A 27,007-nucleotide genomic window follows, 5' to 3' on the forward strand; every position below is an offset into this window, starting at 1 on the left:
TTTAGCGTGATAGGAAAAGCCTTGTATTAGAAAAATATTTTTACTAGGCAGAGTATTGTTTTATTTAATTTTGTTATTTTTGTTTAATTGAAGTACAGTCAGTTATGATGTGTCAATTTCTGGTGTATAGCACAATGTTCCAGTCATGCATATACGTATATTCATTTTCATATCCTTTTTCATTAAAGGTTATTACAAGGTATTGAATATAGTTTCCTGTACTATACAGGAGAAACTTTTTTCTTTAATCTATTTTTATATATAGTAGCTAACATTTGCAAATCTCAAACTCCCAAATTTATCCTTTCCCACCCCCCTTTCCCCAGTAACCATAAGATTGTTTACTATGTCTGTAAGTCTATTTCTGTTTTGTAGTTGAGTTCATAGTATCCCTTTTTTCCTTTTGTTTTTAGATTCCACATATGAGTGATATCATACGTTATTTTTCTTTCTCTTTCTGGCTTACTTTACTTAGAATGATGATTTCTAGGTCCATCCATGTTGCTGCAAATGGCATTATTTTATTCTTTTTTATGGCTGAGTAGTATTCTGTTGTATAAATATACCGCAGCTTGTTTATCTAGTCATCTGTCGATGGACATTTGGGTTGCTTCCATGTCTTGGCTATTGTATATAGTGCTGCTGTGAACATTGCAGTGCATGTACCTTTTTGAATTAGCGTTCCCTCTGGATGTATGCCCAGGACTGGGATTGCTGGATCATATGGTAATTCTATTTTTTGTTTTTTGAGAAATCTCCATACTGTTTTCCATAATGGCTGCACCAAACTACATTCCCACCAGCTTATAGGAGGGTTCCCTTTTCTCCACACCCTCTCCAGCATTTACTGTTTATGGACTTCTGAATGATGGCAAAAAATTTTTTGATGTTTACATTTTCATGTAAATTCTTCTGTTGGGAAACTTTGTATATATTTGCTTTGTCTCTTAGAGTAAATTTGCATGAATAATTTCATCTATTAGCTTGTGCTTAAGGAAAACTAGCTTATGCCATTAGGTGAAGTTAATTAGCTGTTTAATGTATTTCAGTCTTCTCTGTGCTGAAAGTATGTTACAGATTTTTATAGCTTATTAATTTTTGCTCATTTATTCAACAAATATTTGAACATCCTGTAGGTGCTGGGGAAGTAGTAGTGAACAGGAAAAAATCTATTCTTCTGGAGTGCACAGCCCTGGCAAGTGGCAGTAGAAAGAGAGAAACAAAAAAGAAATATCTGGTATATTGGTGGGTCATGAGTACTGTGAAGAAAAATTCAGCAGGGCTAGATGCTGTTTTATTTTACACAGAGTGATGTCAAGGGACATTTGTGCAGAAACCTGGATGAAGTGAGGGAGCGAGCCACCTAGGTATCTAGGGGAAGAGCTTTCCAGGAAAGAGAAGAAGGTATGAAAGTCTGGGGCAGAAATGGGTGTGGTGTGTTCCAGAAGCAGAAAGGAGGCGGGTGTAAGCCAGTGGGAAAGCAGTGGGAGAGGAGGTTGGAGGGGTATCCAGGGCAAAATGGATTATCTGGTGAGCCATGGTAGGAGTTTGGAATTTGTTTCTGAATGGGTTTTGAGCAGAGGAATGAAATGATCTGACTTATATTTTGAAAGGATCTATAATGCGGAGAGTAGACTGTAGAGGGACAAGGTTGAGAGCATCAAGACCTGTTAGGATTTAGTACAGTAGTTGAGGTCAGAACTGATGGTGGCTTGGAGTGAGATTGTAGCAGTGGAGGTGGTGAGAACTGCTTACATTCTAGATACATTTTGAAGGTAGAGCCAACAGGATTTGTTAATGGACTGGATATTGAGGGGAGAGAAGGAGGAGGAACAGGAAGAGGAGAGATATTGGAGTCACGGCTTATATTCAAAGTTTTTAGCCTGGTCACACGCAAGAATGGAGTTGCCATTTGCTAAAATGGGGAAGATTGGAGAGGAAGTTGTCTGGGAGAGGTTTTTAATGAAAGGGTTAGTTTGGGATACATTAAATTTGGGGTGCTTGTTGGACAGCCAAGTGGAGATATTGTGTAGGCATTTAGAGGACTTGGGTTCATGGGAGAGATTGGGGCTGGAGATGTGAATTTGGAGATTGTCAGGGCTTGTTTTGAAGGAGTGGAACTGGATGAATCATTTAGAAATTGAGTGCATAGAGGAAGGAAGAGGTTTACTAGTCAGATAGTTTTTACAGCAAAGCCTTTCCTTTCTCATGGAAGTTGGACTCTATAAAGATGGTATTCCATCACTCTGTTGGTAAAAATGTTGTTCTAGTCACCAAGTACAATAAACCAACTCAAATTCAGTAGCATAAAGCAGCAACCACTTTCTTGTGCTCATAGATTCTGTGGGCAGGAATTCAGAAAGCACAGCAGGAATGCCTTGTCTTTGTTCCACAAAGTTTGGGACCCCGGCTGGGGAAACTTGAACATTGAGGGGTGGGGGGCAGTTACCATGGGGAGGCTGCTTCACTCACATGCCTGATGCCTGGGCCAGGATGGATCAAAGACTGATCTCAACTGGGACTGTAGACGAAATGCCCCCATGGGGCCCCTTTTGCTTTGGGCTTCTCACCGAATGTTGGTTAGGTTCTGGGGAATGAGCCCTCCAAGAGAATCAGGCCTTCAGAGTTGCATACCGACACTTCTGTTATACTCTGTTGGTTGGAGCGGTCATGGGCTTAGCCAGATTCAAGGGTGGGAGACAAAGACCCCTTCTCTTGAAGGGAGGAGTAGCAAATAATTTGGGCCCATGTTTTACAACCACCACATTTGAATCTGAGGTTCTGCCCCTAAACCATAGTTACTTTGAAGGAAAGAGTTCTAACACAGGGTCCACAAATAGGGATTCTCAGCCCTAGTTATCCATGCTCCATGCTAAGTGACCTGGTTACCTTAACATCTCTTATAGGGAAAGTGACCTGAATAAATTTGAGGAAAGGTTCATCCTTCTCTTTAGTAAGTATTGAACTGTATTGTGGATCTGTGACACTGAGATCCAGAAACTCGAATTCCCTTCCTCTGCTTTATTTTAGTTGCCTCTTTTGAAAGAATATTAACAACTTACATAGCATTCCAGATCAGTGGATGCTTTTTGAGTCTTATATTTGGGCTTTGGCCAGAGATAACAGTACCCACAGGTTTTTTTTTTTTTTTTTTTTCTTTCAGCAACTTGTCCTTCTCCTCCCTTTGTTGCCTTCAAGCCTGGACATTTTGACATGAAGGTTTGCTTGCCCAACCTGTAACTGTTTATCAGAGGCTCTACTCCTGTTTTAAAAAGTTGGCACCTTGCCTCTGATTCCTGTGAGGGTGAGTCCCTCAGCAGTCACAGCTCATTGGGAGGATGCTTTGCTTCTCTCTGGAAAAACCCCCAAATTCTGGGTAGCCAATCATATAGGGTAGAGCTAGTCTCGTTTTCCTAGATGCAGTTGCCTTACTTGTGCCATGCTTTTCAGTACTGTCACCATCAGTGATGTTCAGGAGGAACTTTTTGCAGTGGAGGTGGTATTTATGTGTGTGTGCAAATGTGAGTAAAGGAAACTACAAAGGAAATGTTCATTTGGTATCTTAAATCCAATATCCAGTTGGAAGCTCTAAATTAGAATGATACATGAGGGTCAAGTGGAGGTGATGGAATCAAAACAAGAAAAAGCCTCAGCCGCATATGTCAGTACTGTGGGCATTCAGAGTCAAAGCCGTGACTGGGCCAGGGGTGGGGTCAGGGAATGCCTCTCCAACAGAGACAGGAAAGGGACATATGATGCCCTCAAAGGGAGAATATTGTAGGCAAAAACATCTGTGAGAATGGAAAGAAAAGGAACAAAGTCTAGGTGAGGGGGGAGTAAGTTGACTTCAGGAAGACAGGCCATTTTGAAAGTCATCTGGAGGCTGGAGAGAGATGCTAGAGGTGGTCAAAGCTGGCTGAGGAGTTGGGAAGTCTTAGCCAGGGGTAAAGATTTTGGATTGGACGATGAGAAGTTGGTGTGTGTTTTTGAGCTGGGATGTGCAGTGATTTTACTTATTGAAAGGTCATCCTTGAATTTTTCAAACAGCAAGTCTGAAAGAGTGGGTCTGCTCCTTGGAATACTTCTTACTGGAGGCAGTGTCCTTGCCTGGGAGAATCTGGTTCAGTCAATGTAGTTGTAATTCATACCAGCACTTCATTCACTCAGTATGTGTGTTTTGAGTATCTTCTATGAGCTGGGCACCCTGCTGGATGCTGGGGGGTGAAGGGGAGGACACGCTAGTGAGCAAAAGCTGAGGCTCTTCCTCTCCTCGAGCTGGCATTCGGGCATAGAGGTTACAAGTGCAAGTTAAGGAGTCACAGTGCCCTGGTCCAAGTGATGGTCATGGTGGTAGAAGGAAGGCTTGTGGCGGGGCTGTGGAGGGAGGCCCTAGTGTTTCTGAGCAGCTGAAAGAGCAGGATGAGTGCCAGGAGCTCAGCCAGTAGGCTGGTGCCAACCAAGGCAAGAAAGGCAGGGGTAGCCAGACCATGGGTCACTTAATAACACACTTACAAACACTTATACCCTGTGTGCCAGCTGTGGCCAGTGGCCCTGTGCGTGAGTCCTATTTTCTCGCCCTTTTTATAGATGAGGAAACTGAGATGCAAAGAGGCTAAATCACTGGCACTAGCTCACATCCATCTCAGCAGTGGGGCTGGATTCATGCCTGGACATGTGGCTCTGGGATCCTGGCTCTAAGCACAGCACGCTGCTGCCTTAGTAACACATGTTTTGTTTTTCAGCCTAAGAACAACGCAGAGTCATTAGCGGGGTTTTTAAGTAGGAGAGTAGCAAGATCAAGTCTATGTCTTAAAAAGGTGTCCTACTCACAGTATGGAAAGTGGGTTGGAGGGAAGCCTGCAGATGTGGGGAGGCAGATAAAAGCTCTTGTCGTGCGTGGCGCAGGTGTATTTTGGCTCTGAGGTTTCTGGTGGATTTTCTTAAACTCCACCATTCCCCTCAGAAAAGGAGTCAATCAGTCACTGGAGTAAAAACCCTGGACCTTTTTTGGTTAAGAATGAACTTACTAGTTTTACTGCAGCACTTATTCTTGGATTGCAGTAACCTTGTTGTCTAGAGGGAATCCAGCCTGATCATAGCGCATACACTGAGCAGTCCATAGAGGCTGTCCAGCAATTGTTCTCCCAGTGTTGGAATTACTGCTGTGCCATTTCTCAGGGTGAACATTTAACCTCCATTTGACCATCAAACGCAAAGGAACCTGGGAGGTTGTCCCTTACTCTTCCCTTTCTCTGAGTCACCTTTGCCCTTCAAACCATCACCAAGCCCCATCAGATCTCCCTTTCGTATCTCTGGAAAATGCTCCCTTCAAGACATTTCTGATGCTACCACCCAAGCTCAGGACTGCCTCCATCTTTCACCTTGATTATTGCATCTTGAGGGATCTTTTCTGAAATGTGGGTCAAATTGTCACTTGCCTGCTTAAAACTTTTCAGACCTTCCCATTACCCTTGGATGAGAGTCCCTGTTTCTGAGTATGGCTTACATGAGAGCCCTTCCGACCTTATCTCATGCCGTAGTCCCCTTATGCAGTCTCCACAGTGTTCTGCTGCGTTACAGCTGCCCATCCTTGGAGCTAATTATTCAGTACATGTGGGGTAAGGACCAGCCTCCAGCATCTCCGAGCCCCTCAGGTGATTCTGATTTGCACCCTGAGTTGAGTCCTGATCTCTGCTCTTATTCTGAGGTGCTAAATCTGGCCAGGTATTAGCATCATCTGAAGAGCTTTTAAGTATTGAAACCTGGTTCCTACCCTCAGCAATTCTGATTTGGAATCTGGTTTGGTCCCAGGCATCTCTATTTTATTTTTTATTAAAAAAAATCTATACACACACACACACACACACACACACATATATATATATATGTGTGTGTGTGTGTGTGTGTGTATATATATATATATATCTGCCCTTGTAATTCTAACCTACAGGTGGGGACCCTCTGCATACAGAGAGAATTACTCCAGAGAGCAGAATCTGGGAGTAGAATTTGTGGGAAAACAGATTCTGGTTCTTAAGTGATTTACCCTTTCATGTACAGATCAAATATTTAAAAAGCCACTCTTCTGTAATTTATCTTTTTCCCTCCTAACCTCACTTCTAACCCAAGTCTTCTTACTGGGCAAAATATTCCAGTTCTTGGACGCCTCACACCCTGATTGCCCCTTCCTGAATGTGTGTGTTTCACAGTGAGCCATTTAGATTGTGATACGATTAGAGTATCATTAGGTGTGCCCCAGTTACAGCTGGACTAATAGACCCTTTAATTCAAACACTATATACGTCTGTTGAAATACCATAAGATCACATCGGCTTAATATTATGGTTGGTTCATGGGTTACTTAAAATCAATTAACCCCCCCCCCCCCAGCCTAGCGGTTAGGAGCAGGAATGCTGAAAACAGGCTAGGTTAGGATTCCAGCTCCATGCCTTTACTACCTGTCTGATCTTGGGTGTCACTTAAAATTCTGTGCTTCATTTTCTTCCTCTGTAAAATGGGATATAAAAGTAGTATCTATCTCACAGGGTTGTTGTGAGGATGAAATGAGGAAATAAATATATGTCAAGTGCTTAAAAGAGTGCTAAATAAATATTAACGATGATCATTAGTTATTTGGACTGCTCTTAAACCAACGTTCTTCTTTTTCATCTTTTTCTTTCGTTTGGAAATCACTCAGTGTTCTGACCTGTAGTCTTTTTATAATGTGGAGCTGTATTAGGTGGACTATGTATGGAGATATCAGGTCACCACCCAACTCTCTCTTCTCCCTTCCTTCTCCCCTTTCCAGACACCAAATCACAGCATTACTCCCTCCCTCCCTCAGGATATGGTACAGAGACCCAGAAAATGCATGTATTTTACCAGCAGGGAAAGCGGACTTTACCATTTAACAGGACTAATCTGATGGATGAATCTCTGTTTCCCAGGGCATTGAGGAAATGGATTTAGCATATGAAATGTTGAAAGGGATGCTCTGAGGGGAAGAAACAATACAGCAATGAGGGGTGTCTAGCACATGTAGGAGGGATGCTGTTAATCCCTGATTTTTTTTTTAGGTTTACTTACTAATTTTCAGTTCTCAGTTTTGTTAGGTAGAATTGTTACAATTTGACTGCACATATACAATATATTGCATGTAAATTCATATACACAATATACTGCACATATTTTTTAAAATTTACATATATGTCCTGTTCATTGTTTCTAAGAACGTTTAGAGCTTTAGCTTTTTAAACTTACGTAGTTATCAAAGGAATAAAGCCAGCCGCAAAATAAGAAGTCATTCGAAAAGATACATACACCCTGCTATTAACAGCAACATTATTTATAATTGCCAAGATAAGGAAGCATCCTTGTACATCCCTTATTTTTTTTAAACTTTTGCAACAATCCTTAAAAGAGGACTACTTCCCCATTTTACTAAAGGAGAAGGCTGTTCAGTAGTGAAGTAATGTCCCCCAAACAAGTAGCTGAAAAGGCAGGCAGAGCTTGGACCCAGGTCCAGCCAGTGTCTGGTCTCTCTGTCCTTGGCTTCACACCACATTCATCAGAGGGCTGTGTCTGATTGGGGGAAGGGATGTGTCACAAAGTGGGGAGGCCATGTGACACCAATTTGGTCTCTTTTGTGGTTTTTGTCTAGAGCTCAGACCTGTTCTCAGGCAGTTTTAACCATAAGCTTCACTCTCCATAATTGACAAAGCGTGTCTAGTTGTGTTACTTTCGTTTTTGAGGGAATTATGTTTGTTATGCTCTTGCTCCTTTAATCCGAAATATTTGTGATCAAATGTAGTGCGTATCCCAAATCAAGAATGGAGAATACGTCAGGTTTTTTTTTTTTTTTTTAAACTCCTTAACACGATTAGATTTGAAATAATAAGAGGCTTTGGCAATAGATGGTTTTCAGGATCTTTTTCCCAAAGGTAGCTGGGTGAGCACTAGATTTGGGGCAGTGCTTTTGGTTTTGTTTTGAAAATCCTGATTGTCTTTCATGGATCAGAGCACCAGGTTTTCCTTCCTTTTTGCTGGTAGTTTACATTCCTGCTAGTCTCCACCTCTTACAGTTAACTGTAAATCTGATACATTTTATTCTCTGTGTTTCTGGATTTAAGTTAGATAACTATACAAAAGTGGTGCCAGTGGTAAGAGCTTACACGAGGCAGGATTTGGAATGGAAAAAGTCATGTGCTCAGCACAAGATTCTTGGACTTTCCCAAGAATTAAAGTGAAATAAGAAGAATGAGGGATAGCAGACTTTTAGGGGTTGAGTGTGCTCCACAGTATTATTAAAATTGTTCTTTCCCTGCCTTCTCCGAGCTCCACTGCCCAGTCATTTATTTGATACTTCTTTCTCATACTCAGTTTTGCCACATTAGTAGGGAACTATATAATTCAAGTTCTCTTGTATCTTGAGTGTCTATTTTTGCAAGGAAGAGTTGGTTTCTGACTTTCAAGCAAATCTTATTATTTGTAATTGAATATATTTGAATATTACAATAAGGTTAGTTCAGACTGGGCACTCAAGTGTTAATAATTTTGTCTTGTTAGGAAGTCAAAACTAGATTTCTATATAGACTTATTGTAAAGGCAAACATCTAGTCTTAAACTTTATAAAGGAGCTGTTTGGATTTATAAGCCGTGAAATTATATATTTAAAAGTGTACTTATTTCGAATTATCTTTGTAAATTTGAAATTCCAAATTTTTAATGTCTGGGGTGTTTATGAATGGTTGAATTACCAGTAGTTAAATAGCTGAGGCTGTAATATCTAAATGTGGACTCCCTATCACTCATTACGCCTTTGATTCAACAGTGACAATTTCAAGAAGATTGAGTGTCTCTGTAGCATTAATTGTCTTTCAGTTTTTCTCACTTTTTTTCTCCTCCATAATTTACTTTCATTTTACTTTAAATAATATGAGTTTGTAGCTACCTCATATTATTTTTGGAATGTGGTATGGTAAGAATAAACTGTTGGAGCTTATAAATATAAATAAATTCTGTGGCTCCGAATGGAATTATCAGGATTACATTGAAAGCACTGATAGAAATCAAACAGTTGTTCTGTGGACTTGAAGCAGAAATCTTTCTGTAGTACATATTTACTATACAATAAGATTTAAAAGAGAATACGAAGTTGTAAAAATACTATGATGCCAACTTTCAAGAAAAAACAAATATATATACACTCTGAGATAGATTGAAAAGAATTATATAAATATATATGTCAATTGTAGTTCTAGATAGTGAGATAATAGGACATGGGTGATTTTATCTTTTGGGTGTTTGTTTTCAAATTTTCCACAGTGAAGATTATTACTTTTATAATCCCTTAAAAATGTCTTCTTACAAAGACTGGTTTCTTTAGAAATTAGTACAATTTCTATGTTACTTTATACTTGAGTTGCCTTAGTCCCTGGGCCTTTCCTGATAGCAGAGAGGAGCTTAGTGTAGGAACAGATGAAATACAAATGCATATAAATATGTCCTATTTACAATATAGGTATTTCTAACATAGAGTATGGCTGAAACCCAAAGAAAAATCTTGTGACACAGTGCAAGGTGGAACAGAAACTATCTTTCGATCGCTTTCTGTTCTGGATTATTGTCTCTGGCTTTCGTGTCTCCCCTCACTTTCACCCCTCACTCCCTCACTCAGCCCTGTGGTAAATCCGCTGGTGCGTGGCTGTGAAGAACAAATGTTAATTTAAAACGATGTTTTATGGGATTGGTATAATGAAACCTTTTGTAAGTGGTCCTGACCTGTGATTCTCAACATACCCCTTGGTTTATTTAGAGTGAAGTGTATAAATGAGAACTGTGACTTGGACAAACTTTTTTAGTGATCTTTACAGTAATAAGTTCCCCATTAGACAATAGTTTTTTGCCTTATGACTTGTTGTTGGTAAGTTATCCCCAAGGGGTTGAGAAATTCCTGTTTTGAAAAGTTCAGAAAGTCTTTGGTGACTTGCTGTTTCATTTTTATTGTTCTTTTCTCTTCAGTTGTAGAAAACGGGATCACACTTACCTTTCCTTTATCTGCTAACATTTACTGTCTGCAAACCTAAACTGAATAAACACCTGGAGAGAATTAAGAGCGTGTGTTACCCTAAACCAGCCACCGTTATGGATGAATTGACTTCTCTCCTCTGCACCTAGAATGGTCCTGGGCACTCAAATAGTTGTGCAAATCGCTTTCTGTGTTCTGGAGTTCAGTGAAAGTGGTTATTAAGTCATAGACTTAGAATTATTCCATAGATAAGAAATACTTTAGTTAGAATTTAGTGGAGTTCTTCAGATTAATGTGTAATTTGAAAAACCAGAATTGAAATTGTTAAATAAAGTGGGCTTTAAAAAATTTTTTTCCCTAGTAAAGCGATTAGCACAAAGCTAGTTGGCAGTGGTTTTCCTAGACAATTTGGCTAGTGACCTCTTAAGGATATACAGTTCTTATGAAGAGTGTTTGGTCTGGTTGCCCTGTGGCCCCTGTTAGTTAAATATGGTTTGTAGCTAAGTAGCTGGTAAGAAAATCACTGTTTGACTCTTTGCCCATGTTCTCCTTGAAAATACTACCTGCACTTTGGCTTTAAATTGGAATGATTTTTTCAAAAAAATATAAGATAGCTATTACAGTATTACCTACAGTGATTAGGCTGAGAGGTAGAACATACAATCAGTCATTTTTGGTGCTTTAATTTTATGGAGAATACTATTAGCTGGTTTCTGGTTTAAGAAACAACATAATTATTATACTACTTACTGAAACTAACTACAACCCCAAATAAAACCAAAACAACAATAACAAAACCCCTCTGAGTTATAGGCTAGAAATGAATTGGCAAATCTTCAACAACTTGTAATTTTTTAATGGTATGTTAGTTTGAAAATACAAATATTTATGCATGACTTCAATGTTAATCTTTAATTGAGCAGGTACAGTGCTTTATGTTTTCATTTGCAACCTCAGGGAGCAGACTGTGATGGCTCTACATTTGTATCCAAGATCAGCAGTTAAATAATTAGTCTTCTTTTTATTGATTTATGATACTGGAATTTATTTTGAAAAGTAGATGTCTGTTTCTTTAAATCATCTATTAGGAGGACCACAGCTTTTTGACTGCATAATCTAGAGGGGTAGTGTCCAAAAAAAATAGGTGGCAAGTCACATATGTAATGGTAAAGTTTCTAGTAGTGATATCTTTTAAAGAAGTATAAACAGGTGAAATTAATCATAATAATATATTTTATTTAACAAATATATCCAGAATATTAATATTTCAATATTTGTGAGATATTTTACTTTTTATATTAAGTCTTCAAAATCCAGTGTGTATTTTACAGCGTATCTCAGTTTGAACCAGTCACATTTCGAATGCTCAATAACCACGTGTCTACTGACTACGGTATTGACTTATGTAGGTCTACTGCGTACGTTCATATGCAGTAGAAATCTACATAAATTGGCATCTTAAACAGATTTCTATGCAAATCAGGTCCTAAGAAACAGAAGGCAGATCCTGATGCTTTTAGCCTAGGAGGCAAATTTTAACTTGGCCCTAATGTGAATATTGTAAGAGTTTTAATGGCCTTTGATTTCTTATTGAGAGTAAAACACAGTACGGTTATACTGCTTCAGTGGGTGGCATGTGCTTCAGTTACTGCTCTCATTAGCCAGTGTTTGGTGTACATGTCCCACTGCCCAAGTAGCATCGCGTTGGTCCTGTGGCAGGTTAGTCTTGGGGTGAGAGATGGTGGGGCTAGGGACAATTGCAAAGGAGTGGTGCTGAAAATGTTTGAAAGGTGCCTAAGAGGAAGGAAGACACCGTTAAAAGAAAAAATCCCAAGAGCCCAGGGAACTTAACGTATTCCCCTCTAACGTTATTGGAAGATTTAGTTTATTTATGGAAACAAAATTGGTCTGATTGGGGCAAATACCTCATACTGACATTTTCATTTCTTTGCTTTACTGAACTTTTTCACCAGTGGCATTTAAGCCCTTAGTACTTGAGGAGGGAAATACCTTAGTGGTGTAAGTGTAAAGTACACACAGGATTTAGAAAGCTTAGCACAAAAAGAAGAATGTGAAGTGTCTCATTAATAATTTTTATATGATCACATGTTATGATGATAACATTTTAGATACATTGGGTTAAATAAAACATATGATTGAAGTTAATTTTACCTGCTTCTGATACTAACTACTATACATAAAACAAACAAGTTTATGTAGTATAGCACAGGGAACTATATTCAATGTCTTACAGTAACCTATAATGAAAAAGAATATGAAAACAAATATATGTATGTATACATGACTGAAACATTATGCTGTACACCAGAAATTGACACATTGTAAACTGACTATATTTCAGTAAAAAATAATGCAAAATTAAAAAAATATTTTACCTGCTTCTTAAATATGGCTCCTAGAAAATTTAAGATTGCACATGTGGCTTGTAGTACATTTCTATTGAATAATGCTGCTTTAGGATTTGTAATTGCTCATTGTACAAGACTGCTGTGAAGAGATTGTCCCTGCTTTCCTGAGTAGGTGCTTGGAAGCTTGACCAGTTGATGCCATCTTTGCAGTAGCAACGTGAGGGGATCTTCTGTGTCTGTTCCCGCCCAAGAGAGGCAGGGAGAGGAGCAGCACAGCCCTCTCAGATTCTGTCAGAACACCAGATCCTGAACCACTTGCTACTTTGAGAACAGAAGACCTGTCAGTTTTATCACCAGTGAAAGGACCAGTAATTAGGTGCTTCTTCATGCCTTCTCTGAGAAATAAAGCAAGCACTCTAGTTAAGTGTATATGTTTGTGTTTGTGTGTGTGTGTGTATTTAATTTTGTTGGGGGGGAAGTAATTAGGTTTATTTATTTATTTAATAGAGATACTGGGGGTTGAACCCAGGACCTTGTGCATGTTAGGCATGCACTCTACCACTGAGCTATACCCGCCTCCACTGTGCCTCCCCTGTATGTTTATATGTATTCTATCTTTCAGTAAATGTTCTCGCTGTCCCAGAGGGCCATCTCCATATACTTTGATCTGTGCATACCTTAGTCTTTGGCTACTACTCACAGTTATCTTTACAGCTTCTTAAGACTACTTGGTCTGTATTGCTATTTCCATGACCCAGGCTTTTCAGAAAGGGGACTCAGGGTGGTTAGCTGGCTTGACTTCCTGAGCATTTCCCTGGGGTATTCATGAGCTGGGGAACAACTGGAATGCCTGGTTTTTAGCTTCTCTTCTTTCTCACCCCAGACTGAGAAATTCCAAAAACAAATTTACTTTTTTTTTGAGTGGGGTAATGCCAGGCAGACCCCTGCTTATACTTTTTAACCTGTAGTCTTGGAATTAGCTCTCTGTCTTCCCTGAACATCCACATCCCACATTTTGGTCTTAGTTCGGGTTTCCTGTATTTAAACCTCTCAGTTCACCTAAAAGGAGTGTATGGTAGAAAGAAAGGAACTGACATCTGTGGAGCATCTGTTGTACACTAGGCACTGAGCTGGATGCTCTAGAAATATTATCTCAACAGCCCCGAGGGATGGAATTATGACTGTTTTATAGAGGAAGAAATGGAGATCTGGAACTTAAGTAGTTTTTCAGCTTCGCATACCTCTGGTAGATAATGGATCCTAGAAGTTGGCATCATGCCCACATTGTCATCCTAGTTTAGAAGAAAGAAGCTGTGATGTGGTTCCAGTGGTAGAGACTGTGACTGTATATGTGTTGTTCTCAACTGGGAGAAACATGCGAAGTCCTTTCCAAAGCATCTGTCCCTAATGACAGACCGACATGTGTGTTGGGGAGGTGGGTTGTTTCTATACTGTCTACTACTAGGGCTCGTAGTGACCATATGAACACTTTGGTTTACGGTTGTGACCCCTGATTCCAGCAGAATGGCCCAATGGAATCAGCTACAGCAGCTCGACACACGGTATTTGGAGCAGCTTCACCAGCTGTACAGTGACAGCTTCCCGATGGAGCTACGGCAGTTTCTGGCCCCTTGGATTGAGAGTCAAGATTGGTAAGTCCTTCTTGAGAAACTCCCCAAGTCGTTAGGTTTTAGTCTGAGTCAAGAGACACGTTCTGCTCAATGCTTAACTCTTTGCTAGCCATTCCACTGAAAAACTTACGGACACAGGCGAGGGGGCAAAAGAGATCAGAAGATAAAAAGGTAGTTTTAGTTTTGCAAAATCATTTTCTTTATTTAGAAGGGCATATGGGCAGCTGTCTTCTGGCACAGTGAAACAGCCTGCTTGCTGGTAGATGTTTTAAAGGCTAATTTGGGTCTCATTTACTTGGTGAGATGCTCTGTGTGTTCTGACACTTCAGGAACATGATACAAATATATTTTATCTGAATGAGACTTCTGTCATGGGTGAAAATTTGGGTCTATACTTCTGATTCCCCTTTCATTAAAGGAACAAGACCTGGAGTAAGAGAAATAAATTCATTCATAGAGGAGGTAATGGCACAGAATCCCAACAACTATTTCCTTCACTTTAATGTATTCAGATACACCTATTAATTTTAGTTTAATTCACACCTTTGACCTGGTTTTTCCAGAATTAGGTGAGGGGCCAGGGAGGTGACTTAGAGATGTTGGAAATAAGCCATCCTAGCCTGAGATTGCTTATTTGCTACTAAAATTCCGACTACAGAATTGACCGAGAATTTAAAGTAAAATAGCATGTCTGTTTACTTCACTCAAGTATTTTAAAAATACAGAACTATGACAGTGGCTAGTAGTATCTGGAATAATTGTTGATAACTTTTAAATTGATGATATTTACTGTTGCTAAGCAAGATGAATCTAAAATGAATGGGTTAAAGCATCAGGTTTAACTTGTTTTTTCTCCCTCCTTCTTGGTGGTGAATTCTGGGTGTGTGCATGTGTGTAGGTTTCAGAATCATTCTTTATCCTTCTTCCTTTTCCTAGGGCATATGCGGCCAGCAAAGAATCACATGCCACTTTGGTGTTCCATAATCTCTTGGGTGAGATTGACCAGCAGTATAGCCGCTTCCTCCAAGAGTCAAATGTTCTCTATCAGCACAACCTGCGAAGAATCAAGCAGTTCCTTCAGGTGTGATGAGAAACTGAGTGGAGGAGAAACTGAACCCGCAGAGGAGGGTTTAAGATTTCTTATCCGAAAGTGTTTCTTTTCTCATTTGGCTAAATAATGAGAACCTGTCCTGTACTTTAAATCAAAGGAGAAGTAACTAGCCCTTTGAGCATCCTTACCTGAAATTCACTTCTTTGGTCAGTTGAAGTAATAATGTGATTGTTAGTTAATCATATTATGTTAGCATGTTAATAACATGGTTGTAACCAGGTCCCTTCATAGGAAGATAATTCTTTTATCTTTTTTGTTGGTTGGTTGGTTTGTCTTATTTCTTTCTCTTTTAAATGCTTAAAGTTTGACTGAACTGGATACTCCTTGACTTGTTAACTTAGGAGGAAGTTAGCTTTAAGTTAGCAAAGTTTGGTCCACATCTCCTTAATCTACTGCCACTTTTCATTATCTTTCTCTCCGACTTACAGAGCAGATACCTTGAGAAGCCAATGGAGATTGCCCGAATTGTGGCCCGGTGCCTGTGGGAAGAGTCCCGCCTCCTCCAAACTGCAGCCACTGCAGCCCAGGTGAGGCCAGGGAAGAAACAGAGCACTGTTGAACTTGTGCTTTCTTTCTTGTGTGCCAAGATGTGCTTGCTCTTCTGTACAAATGATAGAAAACACACACACACACACACACACACACAAACACTTAAATTGGTTTACTTCTCGGCATCTTGCTTTTTTTGTTTACTATTATGTCATGTAAATCTTTCTAAGTCAAGTGGTATAGCTCATTTTCTTTATTTGCTGCACAGTATTCTGTGGTATAGATTTGCTGAAATTTATTAAATTATTCTCCCTTTGATAGACATTCACTTCATTCTGGGTTTTTTCCCCCCACTATAAATACTGCTGCAGTATCTCCCTATATATCTTTATATATGCACTCATGCTTTGATTTCTTTACTGTAGATTTCCAAGCATGGAATTGTTAGATCAAAGGGTGTGTGTGTTTATATGTATATAAATTTTATAGCTAGTTCTGGGTTGCTTTCCCTGAAGGCTATAATAGTTCACCTTTGGACCAGAAGGCTATGATATCATATAATACTTACAGTGATATATGATAGTCATATCTATCTACCTAGATCATCTAATCTATTATGTGTGTATGTGCATGTGTATCCTACTATGTGCTAGTTATTATGACCTCCCCCAGAGGAGGTTGTGGTCTGGGAGAAATGGAAAATCAGACAACTTTATAATGCAATAAAATACAAATTATTAAAATACGATTTTTAAAAAGGGAAAGACTTAATTAGATCAATAGCCATAAAAATGTATTGAAAAAGACTTAAAAAAATTATACTCCCTATTCCACCAAGAGCCAATAATCCAGATGGTTTAAAAGTTTTAACAAATTGTTTTGGTACAGATTGTTTCAGTATCATTTAAACTCTTCCAAAGGGTAGGAAAAAAATATATATATTTCCAGCTTATCTTATGAGGCTGGAGTAACACTAATATAGAAACCTAAAGAAGACAATGTCAGTAAAGAAAATGGTTAGGATTTTTGCATCCTGCTTAATGTACAAAGCATGATTTATATTCTAGGAATGCAAGGATGGCTCAATATTAGGAATGCTATTGTAATTCATTAAATTAGTAAGTTAAAGAAGAAAAATTGTATTTTTGTTATGACAAAATTGTGTCCATTTTAGATAAAAAATAGTGGAGTTTCTTAACACAATAAAGAATATTTGTCAGAAGTCAAAGGGAACGTGATGCTCAATGGTGAAACACTGAAGTAATCTCATTGAAAACAGTTACAAGATTGAGGATGCCTCCTGCCATTGACATTTTTCTGAAGGATCCAGCCAATGTAATACGACAGAAAAAGCAGTGGGAGTGTAAATACTGGAAAGCAAGAGACAACATTTAAAAAACCCCACCAGACTATTGGAACTAACAAAGCGTTCAGAAAGATGATTGTATTTAAGATAAATATTTTAAGACGCAGTAGTTCTCTTATACAGTAGCAACAATAACCCGTTAGATGATGTAATAGGAGATCTGATTCATAATGGGAAAAATAAATGGAGATGATACACATATTTATTGATGTGTGTCATAAAATGTCTAGAAGGATATATACCAAACATCATTGGTTATAGGAGACTTTTTTGACTTTTTTACTTTCCCTGAGATATTTTCTTTAATATCTTACAATCAGGGAAATATTTTCCCTTTTTTTCCCTCTTCTTTTAAAAAAAGTTGTGGTACAATACACACAACAGGAAATGTACCATCTTAACCATTTTGAAGTATACAGTTCAGTAGTGTTAAGTTCATTACATTGTGGTGCAACTAATCTCCAGAACTCTTTTCATCTTGTGGAACTAAAATTGTATACTTATTAAACAACAGCTCCCCATTCCCCTGGCCCCTGGCGACACCATTCTTTCTGTCTCTGAATTTGACTGTTCTGGTTACCTCATGTAAGTGGAGTCATACAGTGTGTGTCTTTTTTTTTTTAAGTCAGTTTACAATGTTATGTCTATTTCTGGTGTACAGCATAATATTTCAGTCATACATATGCATACATATATTCATTTTCATATTCTTTTTCATTGTAGGTTACTACAAGATGTTGAGTATAGTTCCCTGTGCTGTACAGTATAAACCTGTTGTTTATCTATTTTATATATAGTAGTTAGTATCTGCAAATCTTAAACTTCCAATTTGTCCCATCTCACCCCCTTCCCCTATCCTGGTAACCATGTTTGTTTTCTATGTCTGTTGATCTGTTTCTGTTTTGTAGAGAAGTTCATCTGTGTCTTTTTTTAGATTCCATGTATAAGTGATGTCATACGGTATTTTTCTTTCTCTTTTCTGGCTTACTTCACAGTGTCTTTTTGTGATTGGTTTATTTCACTTAGCATAACATCCTTAGGGTTTGTCCATGTTGTAGCCTGTGTCAGTATTCCCATCCTTTCAAAGGCTGATTAATATTCCATTGTATGGCTGTACCGCATTTTGCTTATCCATTAACTTGTTGATGGAACTTGGGTGACTTTCACCTTTTGGCTATTGTGAATAATGCTGCTGTGAACATGGGTGTACAGTTTTTTCTTTTTAAAGACAAAAATGCAGCCAGGACAAAGAAAGAACATCTAGGTCTAACTGAGGGAGTCAGGGAAGGCATCACAGAGAAAGGAAAGGTAGTGTTGTAGCCGAGACTTAAGGCTTATTATATGTGCATCAGGCAGACGATAAGGAGAGAGCACTCTAGTCAGAACGAAGGCCATGTTCAGACAGGGAAACAGAGCACATGTATTCTTGGGAGAAGTGTGGGAAGTTCAGCATCTGGCTGGGCAAGGGCCACATCATGAAAATCTTTCCAGTTAGTCATGCTGAGCAGCTTTGCCTTGGGAGGGCAGTTTACCACAAGGGCCTTGGGGCCAGACCATCTGGGTTTGAACCCCATAGCTCTGTCATTTGCTGTGTAACCTTGGGCAAACTCTTTACTCTCTTTGTCCCTCCACTGGGAACGATAACAGTACCTACTTCATAGAATTAAGTTGACTCATGGATGTAAAATGCTTAGCTTACATCAGTACCTGACACCTAAATGGGAAATAAATGTGTTAACTGTTTTTTGTTGCTGTCATCATCATCATCATCATCATCATCCCCACTTCTGTAGGAAATGGGAACCCACTAAAGAATTTTAAGTAGAAAACTGATATGCTCCAATGTGGGTGAGAGGGTAACTAATAACACTCACAGTTCAGGACTCTGGAGACGGGAGGTTAGCAAATGGCACTTATCTGTGCATCACTAGAATTTTGTGTTGTGGAGAACCTTTATGTTTTCATTCTCTTCCATAAGATAAAAATAATCAATTTAAGCCAACTTGGACAGAGGCTCCAACCATACCAGGAGAGTTACAAAAAGGATGTTCCCGTCATACTGATCAGGGGCTGGCAGCCAATACCCATGCCTCAAATCCAGCCTGCTGCGTGTTTTTGTAAATGAAGTTTTTGGGGAACACAGCCACACATGTCTGTGTATGCATTGTCTCTGGCTGCTTTCCCGCTGCAGTGGCAGGACTGAGTATTCATGACAGAGACCGTGTGACCCACAAAGCCAATCGTATTTACCACCTGGCCCTTGGAGGAAGAGTTTACAGTCCTCGGTATAAAGCTACAAGTTGGATATGTGAGGCCTCAACCCAGGCCTCACTGTGATTTTCTCTGTTTACATCATCTGGCATGTTCCCAGCTGTCATTCATGGGTAAATCACTAGGAGATAGGAAAACAAAGAGATGGGATTCCTGTTACCAGGGCTCTCAGTCTAGCTGGGGTTATAGGTATACAAACACTTCCAGTGAGAAAAATGTAGAGAGTGTGGGTCCTCTTGCTTTGGAAAATTGAGTAAGATTTCACCAGAGAGCAAACATTCGCTCCGAGTTTGAAGGTGAATGAGCTCAGGTGTGCTGAGGCGGAAGCACATGCCAGGCCAAGTGGACAGGGTGTGGGGGAGTCAGCGTGAAAACATGTTGTATGTGGGGAAGGGTGGGTAGCTTGGGGTGGCTGAAGCACAGGAGGGGAAGATCTAAGTTGCTGAATAGTATGAAACATCTGACTGTGCTGGGCCGAGCTGTTTATACCCGGAAGCAGTGGGGAGCCAAGAGTTCTCACTAAAGTATTAGGAGCAGCTTTCTGTGGGTGATAATTGATCACATCTATCTCCCTGCTTTAAGTGCAGTGCCAGTTTAGAAATAGATGTAGGAGTCTAATGCAGATTAAAATATCAGCTGTATTGTTGGTAAACAAGACTGGAAAGCAGGGCTTGGGTGTGTGACTATAGGGGCCCCCTGAGTTAGGTCCTAGGGTGGGGAGATTGGGTTTGCAGGGCGGCACTGCCCCAGCTATCCATATGGAGCTTCAGAGACCACACAGTCACACCCACTGAACCCAGAGACACAGGCCTCTAAAACTTCTGGAAACCAGGCCCTCACTCCTGCCCCGGGTGTGCCCCAGAAGGCGAGAGTGGGAGGAGAGAGGCACCAGCATACATGCCAGGCTCTTTGAACATCTCTGTGTGCACAGAATCTTTCTACCAGTCTCACCAATCAGATGAGTCACTCTGCTGCCAAGAGAATGAGGTTGGAGGTTGCCTTCCTGAAACTTCTAAGGGAAGTTTGTATCCTGTGGGCTTGGACAAGGACCGTGGGAAAGGGAGAAAATGACTCCCTCTAAAACTGGCATCTTTAGGATTGATTTTGGAGACATCTGGTAGCAGTGTAGAGACGTGGACGTGAGAGAGGTTAGAGGCAAAGGGATCAAGAGTTGGGGCTTGAACTGAGCTGGTGGCACTGGAGATCAAACTGAGAGATTACGGAGTATAGAGCCAGGAAGATTCGGTCACTCACTGTGAAATCGAAGGCAGCGGAGTTTCTAGTTGGAAAACTGGGTATATAGTGGCTTTCTTGGGCTGTCAGTTCTGTTCCATTGGTTGATGTCTCCATCCTACACCAGTACCACGCTGTCTTGGTTACTATGGCTTTTACATGGTCTTTTTTTTGTCAGAAGATATCCTATTACTTTGACAAAACTTTTTTTTTTTTTGAAGTATAGTTGATTTACAATATTGTGGTAGTTTCTGGTGTACAGCATAGTGATTCAGTTATACACGTATATATATTCTTTTTCATATTCTTTTTTATTGTAGGTTATAACAAGCTATTGAATATGGTTCCCTGTGCTACACAGTAGGACCTTGTTGTTTATCAGTTTTGTATATATTAGTTTATATCTGCTAATCCCAAACTCCTAATTTATTCCTGCACCTCCTCTTTCCCCTTTGGTAACCGTAAGTTTGTTTTCTCTATGAGTCTGGACAAAACTTATTTTTTAAATTTCCTGTGCTATTCAGCCTTATCAAGGCACCAGCCTCCTCCCCTTCTCGCCTGAGATAATATCTCTTGATAGGGAATTTCATCCCTGGGACAGGTGGGTTTTTTTAATTATCCCACTGAAATGTATCAAACACTCTATACATTTAAATAGGCATCCAACATGTGCTGTCATAAATGGTTCTGAATTTTTTTTATGTACTTAACCTCTAAGAGCTTTTTGAAGGTAGAGACCGTGTCTTAGCTCAACATATGGTCTCCAGGTACAATACAAAGAGTGGGTTGTTAAAAAAAAAAAAAGAGTGGGTTTATAGTATGACCTAGAGGTAGGACACAGGTAAGACTATGAGAGCTTCTTGACACCACACTGACAGCACCTGGAGAGCCCCGGCCGCCAGGTAACTTCCTGCTACCATGCCCCGCACGCTGCTCTGTTTCCCTTCCCCTCACAATGGCAGCAACATCTCAGGTAGTGGAGACTGTTCAGAGGTATTTTTCTCCCCATATTTCCTGTGTTCACATGTGTGTTGACTCCCTTCTTTGGCAGCAAGGGGGCCAGGCCAACCACCCCACAGCTGCCGTGGTGACGGAGAAGCAGCAGATGCTGGAGCAGCACCTACAGGATGTTCGGAAGCGAGTCCAGGTGAAGCGCTTCTTGGGGGTATTGCCTGTGGGTCCTGCATGTATCCTTTGTGAGGTTTTGGCTTTAATTCTTCTCAGAAACGTTTTTCCCTCTCCCAAGGGAAAACTTTTTTTAATTCTGCTTCTGTTTGTTTTAAACAGGATCTAGAACAGAAAATGAAAGTGGTAGAGAATCTCCAGGATGACTTTGATTTCAACTATAAAACCCTCAAGAGTCAAGGAGGCAAGTGAATATTAGAGACGTTAAAATCTCCTGTAGAAAGTGAGTTTGTGTTACTTGAGTTTCAGGACTTGTTTGTCTTCATCTGTGTTCAGACTTGGGGGAGGGAGCATTCAGGGGCTGCTGGTGCTTAAGGGAGCCTAGTTATTAGGGAAAGGAGTGTTCCCTGTGCTCAGGGAGTTTCTCCTTCCTTCTCAGATATGCAGGATCTAAATGGAAACAACCAGTCGGTGACCAGGCAGAAGATGCAGCAGCTAGAACAGATGCTTACTGCACTGGACCAGATGCGGCGAGTAAGAGCATGACACCTTCCCCTGCGTGTCTCACTCCTCTGCGGGATTTTGGCATCTCAGGGATGAACTTGCCTGTTTTCTAATGAGTTCCTTCTCTGGAATTGACTGAAGACTGTGGTTAGAGATGGTCTGAGGAAATGTTTTCTGACTTTGTTTTGGTTTCCAACCAGAGCATCGTGAGTGAGTTGGCGGGGCTTTTGTCAGCTATGGAGTATGTGCAGAAAACTCTCACGGACGAAGAGCTGGCTGACTGGAAGCGGCGGCAACAGATCGCTTGCATTGGAGGCCCTCCCAACATCTGCCTAGATCGTCTAGAAAACTGGTAAAAGATAAAGGAGACTTTTTTTCCCTTTCTTTCTAGCAAGTGGTGCTAAATCATGGTCAGAGCTGCAGATGCAAAGAGTTGCTACTAAATTTCAGAGCTGGGGACTTTAACATATTCACACTTAGTCTAAGGGTTTAAAGCTTTTTACTTTGTTTGGATAATTTTGTAAAAATGAAAGCGTATTTATGTATTACTGTATTTTAAATATATTTTACTTACTGATGTAAAGAAAGCTTTTGGTTTAACTGTATTTAACACATGGACTAAATTTTAAATTTTAATTATTTTAATACTCTCAAATGACACATGCTCTTTATAAGGGAGAAAAGCCCAAATACAGAAAATGAATAAAGAGAAGAAAAGACTTTAAAAATCAAATCATGCAAATCAAATTTTGATGACCACCACTCTAGACATCTGTTTTTGTCTATATACACGTAGATAGAAATCTATATATTTCACGTTGGTGGGATGATTCTTTATATGCTCTTCTGTAATCTGCTCTTCGACTTCCATTCACTCAGCAAATTTTTACTGAGCACCCTTGGTGTGCCAAGCCCAGTAGTGAGTACATGGTACCAGCTTAAACTAGGAAAAACTTGACATGAAAAGAAACCCAAATAAAGCATGGAATTGGAAATTTAGGACAACTCTCATGAGATGCCTGTTTGTTCATATCCTCACTAACCCTGAGCTTTGCTTATTTACTGAAGGCAGTTTTAAATGCTTTCTGATCAGGAAACCAAAAAGCTTAAGTTCTGGGAATGGGCGAATATAAGTGCCAGAGGTGGGTAAGTGAGTTCCGAAGTCCTGGCGCTGACCTCCCCGCCCCTTGCCTTCCACCTTCTCTCTTGGACGTCTCTGGTAAACTAGCGGGAGACGAGCAAAGACACTAATACTCTCCATTCTTGGGGACAGACTTTATCAGCCTTTGTCTCCCTGGCTACTTTTTCTATATGCATGTTTCAGTATTTTGAAACACGTCACACCCTTTGATCCATTGAAAGTTGATCTTGAAGGGGCTCATGGGGACCATGAAGTTCAACCTCTTCTCTCAGGCAAGGGGACACCAGGCCCACGAGGACCTGGCCAAGCTTGCACAGGTGGTGAGGGACAGAGCCGGCTCAAATCCATCTTCTTGGGCTAATTGCCTGTGTTTCCCCAGTCCTCACATTTTGGTAGAAGGACAAGTTAGGCTTAGAAGAGTGAGTGCCAAACTGTATATTTCATGTTCTGCATATTTCATGTTCTCCATATCTGGGTCCTAATGTTTGTCACTTTCCAGTGATAACCCCATTAATGCCTCCTAGTGACATAAGTTTTGGCACTTCTTCCTCTATGCCTACCTCCTGCTTTGAAATGTAAAATTTTAGAAAGGGACCATTTGAAAAAGGTAAAGAAGGGAGGGTATAGCTCAAGTGGTAGAGCACATGCTTAGCAAGGACGAGGTCCTGGGTTCAATCCCCAGTACCTCCTCTAAAAATAAAGAAATAATTAAATCTTATTACTTCCCTCACCAACCCCCCAAAAAAACCTAATAAAAAAGAAAAAGGCAAAATAAATTTCCCTTTTCTTACCTATTGCCACTAAGCTGTGCATTTAGAAGAGGTAAATTTTATGCTATGTATATTTCCCCACAATTAAAAAAATTACCCTTTTCTTACGTGAGGGGACTGCATCAATGTGTTTATATCTGTATTCCCTTCCCTTTCTCTAATTCACTTGCATACACTTGCGTAGGTAACTGGAAACTTCCTTATTTTATTGGCAGGATAACCTCATTAGCAGAATCTCAACTTCAGACCCGCCAACAAATTAAGAAACTGGAGGAGCTGCAGCAGAAAGTTAGCTACAAAGGTGACCCTATTGTACAGCACCGGCCAATGCTGGAGGAGAGAATTGTGGAGCTGTTTAGAAACTTAATGAAAAGGTAACTTAGAGAGTCCTGGTCCCTTTCCTTCATCACCCTTGCCCCTGACTCCCCCACAAATGTCCTTAAACAAGAGATTGGCTGACTTCAGAGAAACAGGACAGGGACTGGCCCCCCGCACAGCGAGTGAATCGCTGCCCTCCTCTTTCTCTTCCAGCGCCTTTGTGGTGGAGCGACAGCCCTGCATGCCTATGCATCCCGACCGGCCGTTAGTCATCAAGACCGGGGTCCAGTTCACAACTAAAGTCAGGTGGGCCGGGGCGCCTCTGCTTCTGGCGAAGAATTCATATACTGAGGGACGCTCTCAGGGCGGGGGGAGAGGTGGTGGCCAGGGTTGTTCTTTATAGGCATTGCAGGCAGTGCCATGATAGCCATGGAATTTGTTGGCATAATGACTTGCTCTTTGATTCTCCTGTCAAATGCTAAAGAATGGTCATCTTTTGGGGGTTACCTGGGCAGATTCCTGTGATTAAGGCCCACTGTATTCTGAAGATTCCAGGCCTCAAGTCTTAGGCCATAGCATCTCCCATCTGCCCTGTAAAATGGGCAAAATGATGCTGGTTATTTTCTATTCTTTGAGGCTACTTTTCCCTGAGGATTGTAAGGGAAAGAGTAAAGCCTAGTGATAATAGAAGCTAAGAAGCCACAGGGCAGGTGGGTGGGGGCCCTGCAGGTGGAGCGTTACTTTCACATTCAGGTCAGAATAGGTAGGCTGGGGTTTGCCCTTCTGCAGTGAAATTTCCCTCTTCAGAAAGGTAGAATGGTGTTGGGTTTCAGATTTAATAGAAAGAACACCAGCTGCAGAGTATGTATTCCTGTGATATTCTTCATGAAATGGCTTTTACTACCCTTTTGTGAATTTCTCACAACTTTGTCCAAATTGTTAGTCCTTAGGCAGTTTTTCGGTCCCTTTTGGCCTGAAGGAGGGATACACATCTTGAGATCAAAGACAGCACGGGCAGGAGGATGAATTTGGGGTTGTGACTTACTCACTTCTTTAGAATCGAAGAGTTATGAATTTTATTTACACTACTTCACCTAGAGTTGCTGGCGGTGGGCGGGGCTACTGTCTTTTTTTTTTTTTAACTGGATTTTTGTTTCCTTGTCTCTGAAACTTTACCTTTTTGTTTTTTTGGGAAAAGGTTGCTGGTCAAATTCCCCGAGTTAAATTATCAGCTTAAAATTAAAGTGTGCATTGACAAGTAAGTACTCCTTATCTTAGCTCTTTTTTCTTTTTCTTCAAATGAGGAGTAGAGAAATGAGAACTTGACGGATATCATGTGAACTTAGAGACTTTATTTTCATTTAAAGGAAAGTTTTCAAAACCTTGCAGTGCGTTGTCATTTATGTGCCTGAACAAAACCACAAGGCTGGCGGTACAGATTAGAGTTGCAGTTGCTGTTGTGACCTCGGGTCCCTATTTTTCTTTACTTAATTTTTTACTTATAAATGTAATTTATGCATATTATATAAAACTGAGACCATATGAGAAAATTGATTTGTTTGTTGTTGTTCCACACTTCACTACGTAATGGAATACTTTTCAAAATTTGCAAATACCTTTAAAAAACTAAAATGCATTTACCCTTTGAAGAGATTAGGACAGAGAATGTAGGTGATAAAATTATTTATCTAGAAATTTCATGAGAATGAACTGGAAGATAGTTATTAATGAAATAAGATACTTAAGAAAGGTAGTACATTTAATAAAGAAAGAAATAAGCAAAAGTTAATAACTTTAACCGTAAATTAGCATCAAGCAGTTAGAAATTATAGTAGAAAAATGATTTCACAATAAGTAACAAAAATAAAAAAATATATTGTGATAAACTTAACAGAAATGTTTAAGACCTATTTGAAGAAAACTATGACATTTTAGTGAGGAAATGATATTTTAAAAAGTAAGGCGATAAGTCATACTTTTGGACTAATACTTTTAATTTTATTATAAAGACGTTGATTTTTCCCAGTTAACACAGCACCAACCTAAATGTGAATAGGATTTTTTTAAAAAACTCTCGACTTGCTTTTCAAGTTATATCTTAGATGAAAAAAATAAGCAAAGATAGTTTTAAAAAAGGATTTATTTATTTTTAATTGTGGTAAACATAAACTATATCATCTTAACCATATTAAATCTTGCCCAAAATAATTCTTTAATATCATCAAATGGCTGGTTACTGTTCAGATTTTCCTGCTTGCCTCATATTTTTTGTCAGTTGGCTTCCTTTCTTTTTTCCTTTTTTATTGACATGTAGTTGACATATGACCATTTGAAAGTCTACACAGGTCAGCAGTGTAGAGCTTATTCACATTGTTGTGCAACAGATTTCCAAAACTTTTTCATCTTGCAAAACTGAAACCCTTTATCCTTTGAACAACTGATCCCCATTTCCTCCAGCCCCTGGCAACCACCATTCTACTTTCCAAAAAAATTTTTTTAATAAATAAAAATTATGGAGGGTGGTGCCGGAAGCTGCCTTGCCAGATATTAAAATGTACCACAGGTTTCAGTTGCTAAATGAGCGTGTTACCAGGGCAGGGATAAACTGATCATTGAAGTAAAATCTGAAGTCCAGAAATAGACCTCAAGTTT

At 39.8% G+C, this 27,007-nt stretch overlaps 1 protein-coding gene across 5 annotated transcripts in view; it reads left to right on the forward strand.

Annotated features, from left to right (window-relative positions):
• STAT3 (signal transducer and activator of transcription 3) overlaps positions 1-27,007 on the forward strand; it is a 58,099-nt gene that overhangs the window by 17,371 nt on the left and 13,721 nt on the right. For 4 of the 5 annotated variants that reach the window (XM_074343389.1, XM_074343388.1, XM_074343387.1 and 1 more), the window contains exons 2-11: positions 13,920-14,048; positions 14,964-15,108; positions 15,567-15,665; positions 21,549-21,644; positions 21,785-21,866; positions 22,062-22,156; positions 22,327-22,478; positions 24,253-24,411; positions 24,569-24,661; positions 25,554-25,613. In XM_074343389.1, the coding sequence (XP_074199490.1) occupies positions 13,921-14,048; positions 14,964-15,108; positions 15,567-15,665; positions 21,549-21,644; positions 21,785-21,866; positions 22,062-22,156; positions 22,327-22,478; positions 24,253-24,411; positions 24,569-24,661; positions 25,554-25,613 (1,109 nt within the window). In that variant the 5' untranslated portion in view covers position 13,920. Of the gene's footprint in view, positions 1-13,916; positions 14,049-14,963; positions 15,109-15,566; positions 15,666-21,548; positions 21,645-21,784; positions 21,867-22,061; positions 22,157-22,326; positions 22,479-24,252; positions 24,412-24,568; positions 24,662-25,553; positions 25,614-27,007 lie in introns of all 5 variants that reach the window. The other variant, XM_074343386.1, reaches the window with a different exon arrangement.

This window comes from Camelus bactrianus, chromosome 16 (genome assembly GCF_048773025.1).
Source record: "Camelus bactrianus isolate YW-2024 breed Bactrian camel chromosome 16, ASM4877302v1, whole genome shotgun sequence".
In the NCBI taxonomy this organism is placed as follows: Eukaryota; Metazoa; Chordata; class Mammalia; order Artiodactyla; family Camelidae; genus Camelus; species Camelus bactrianus.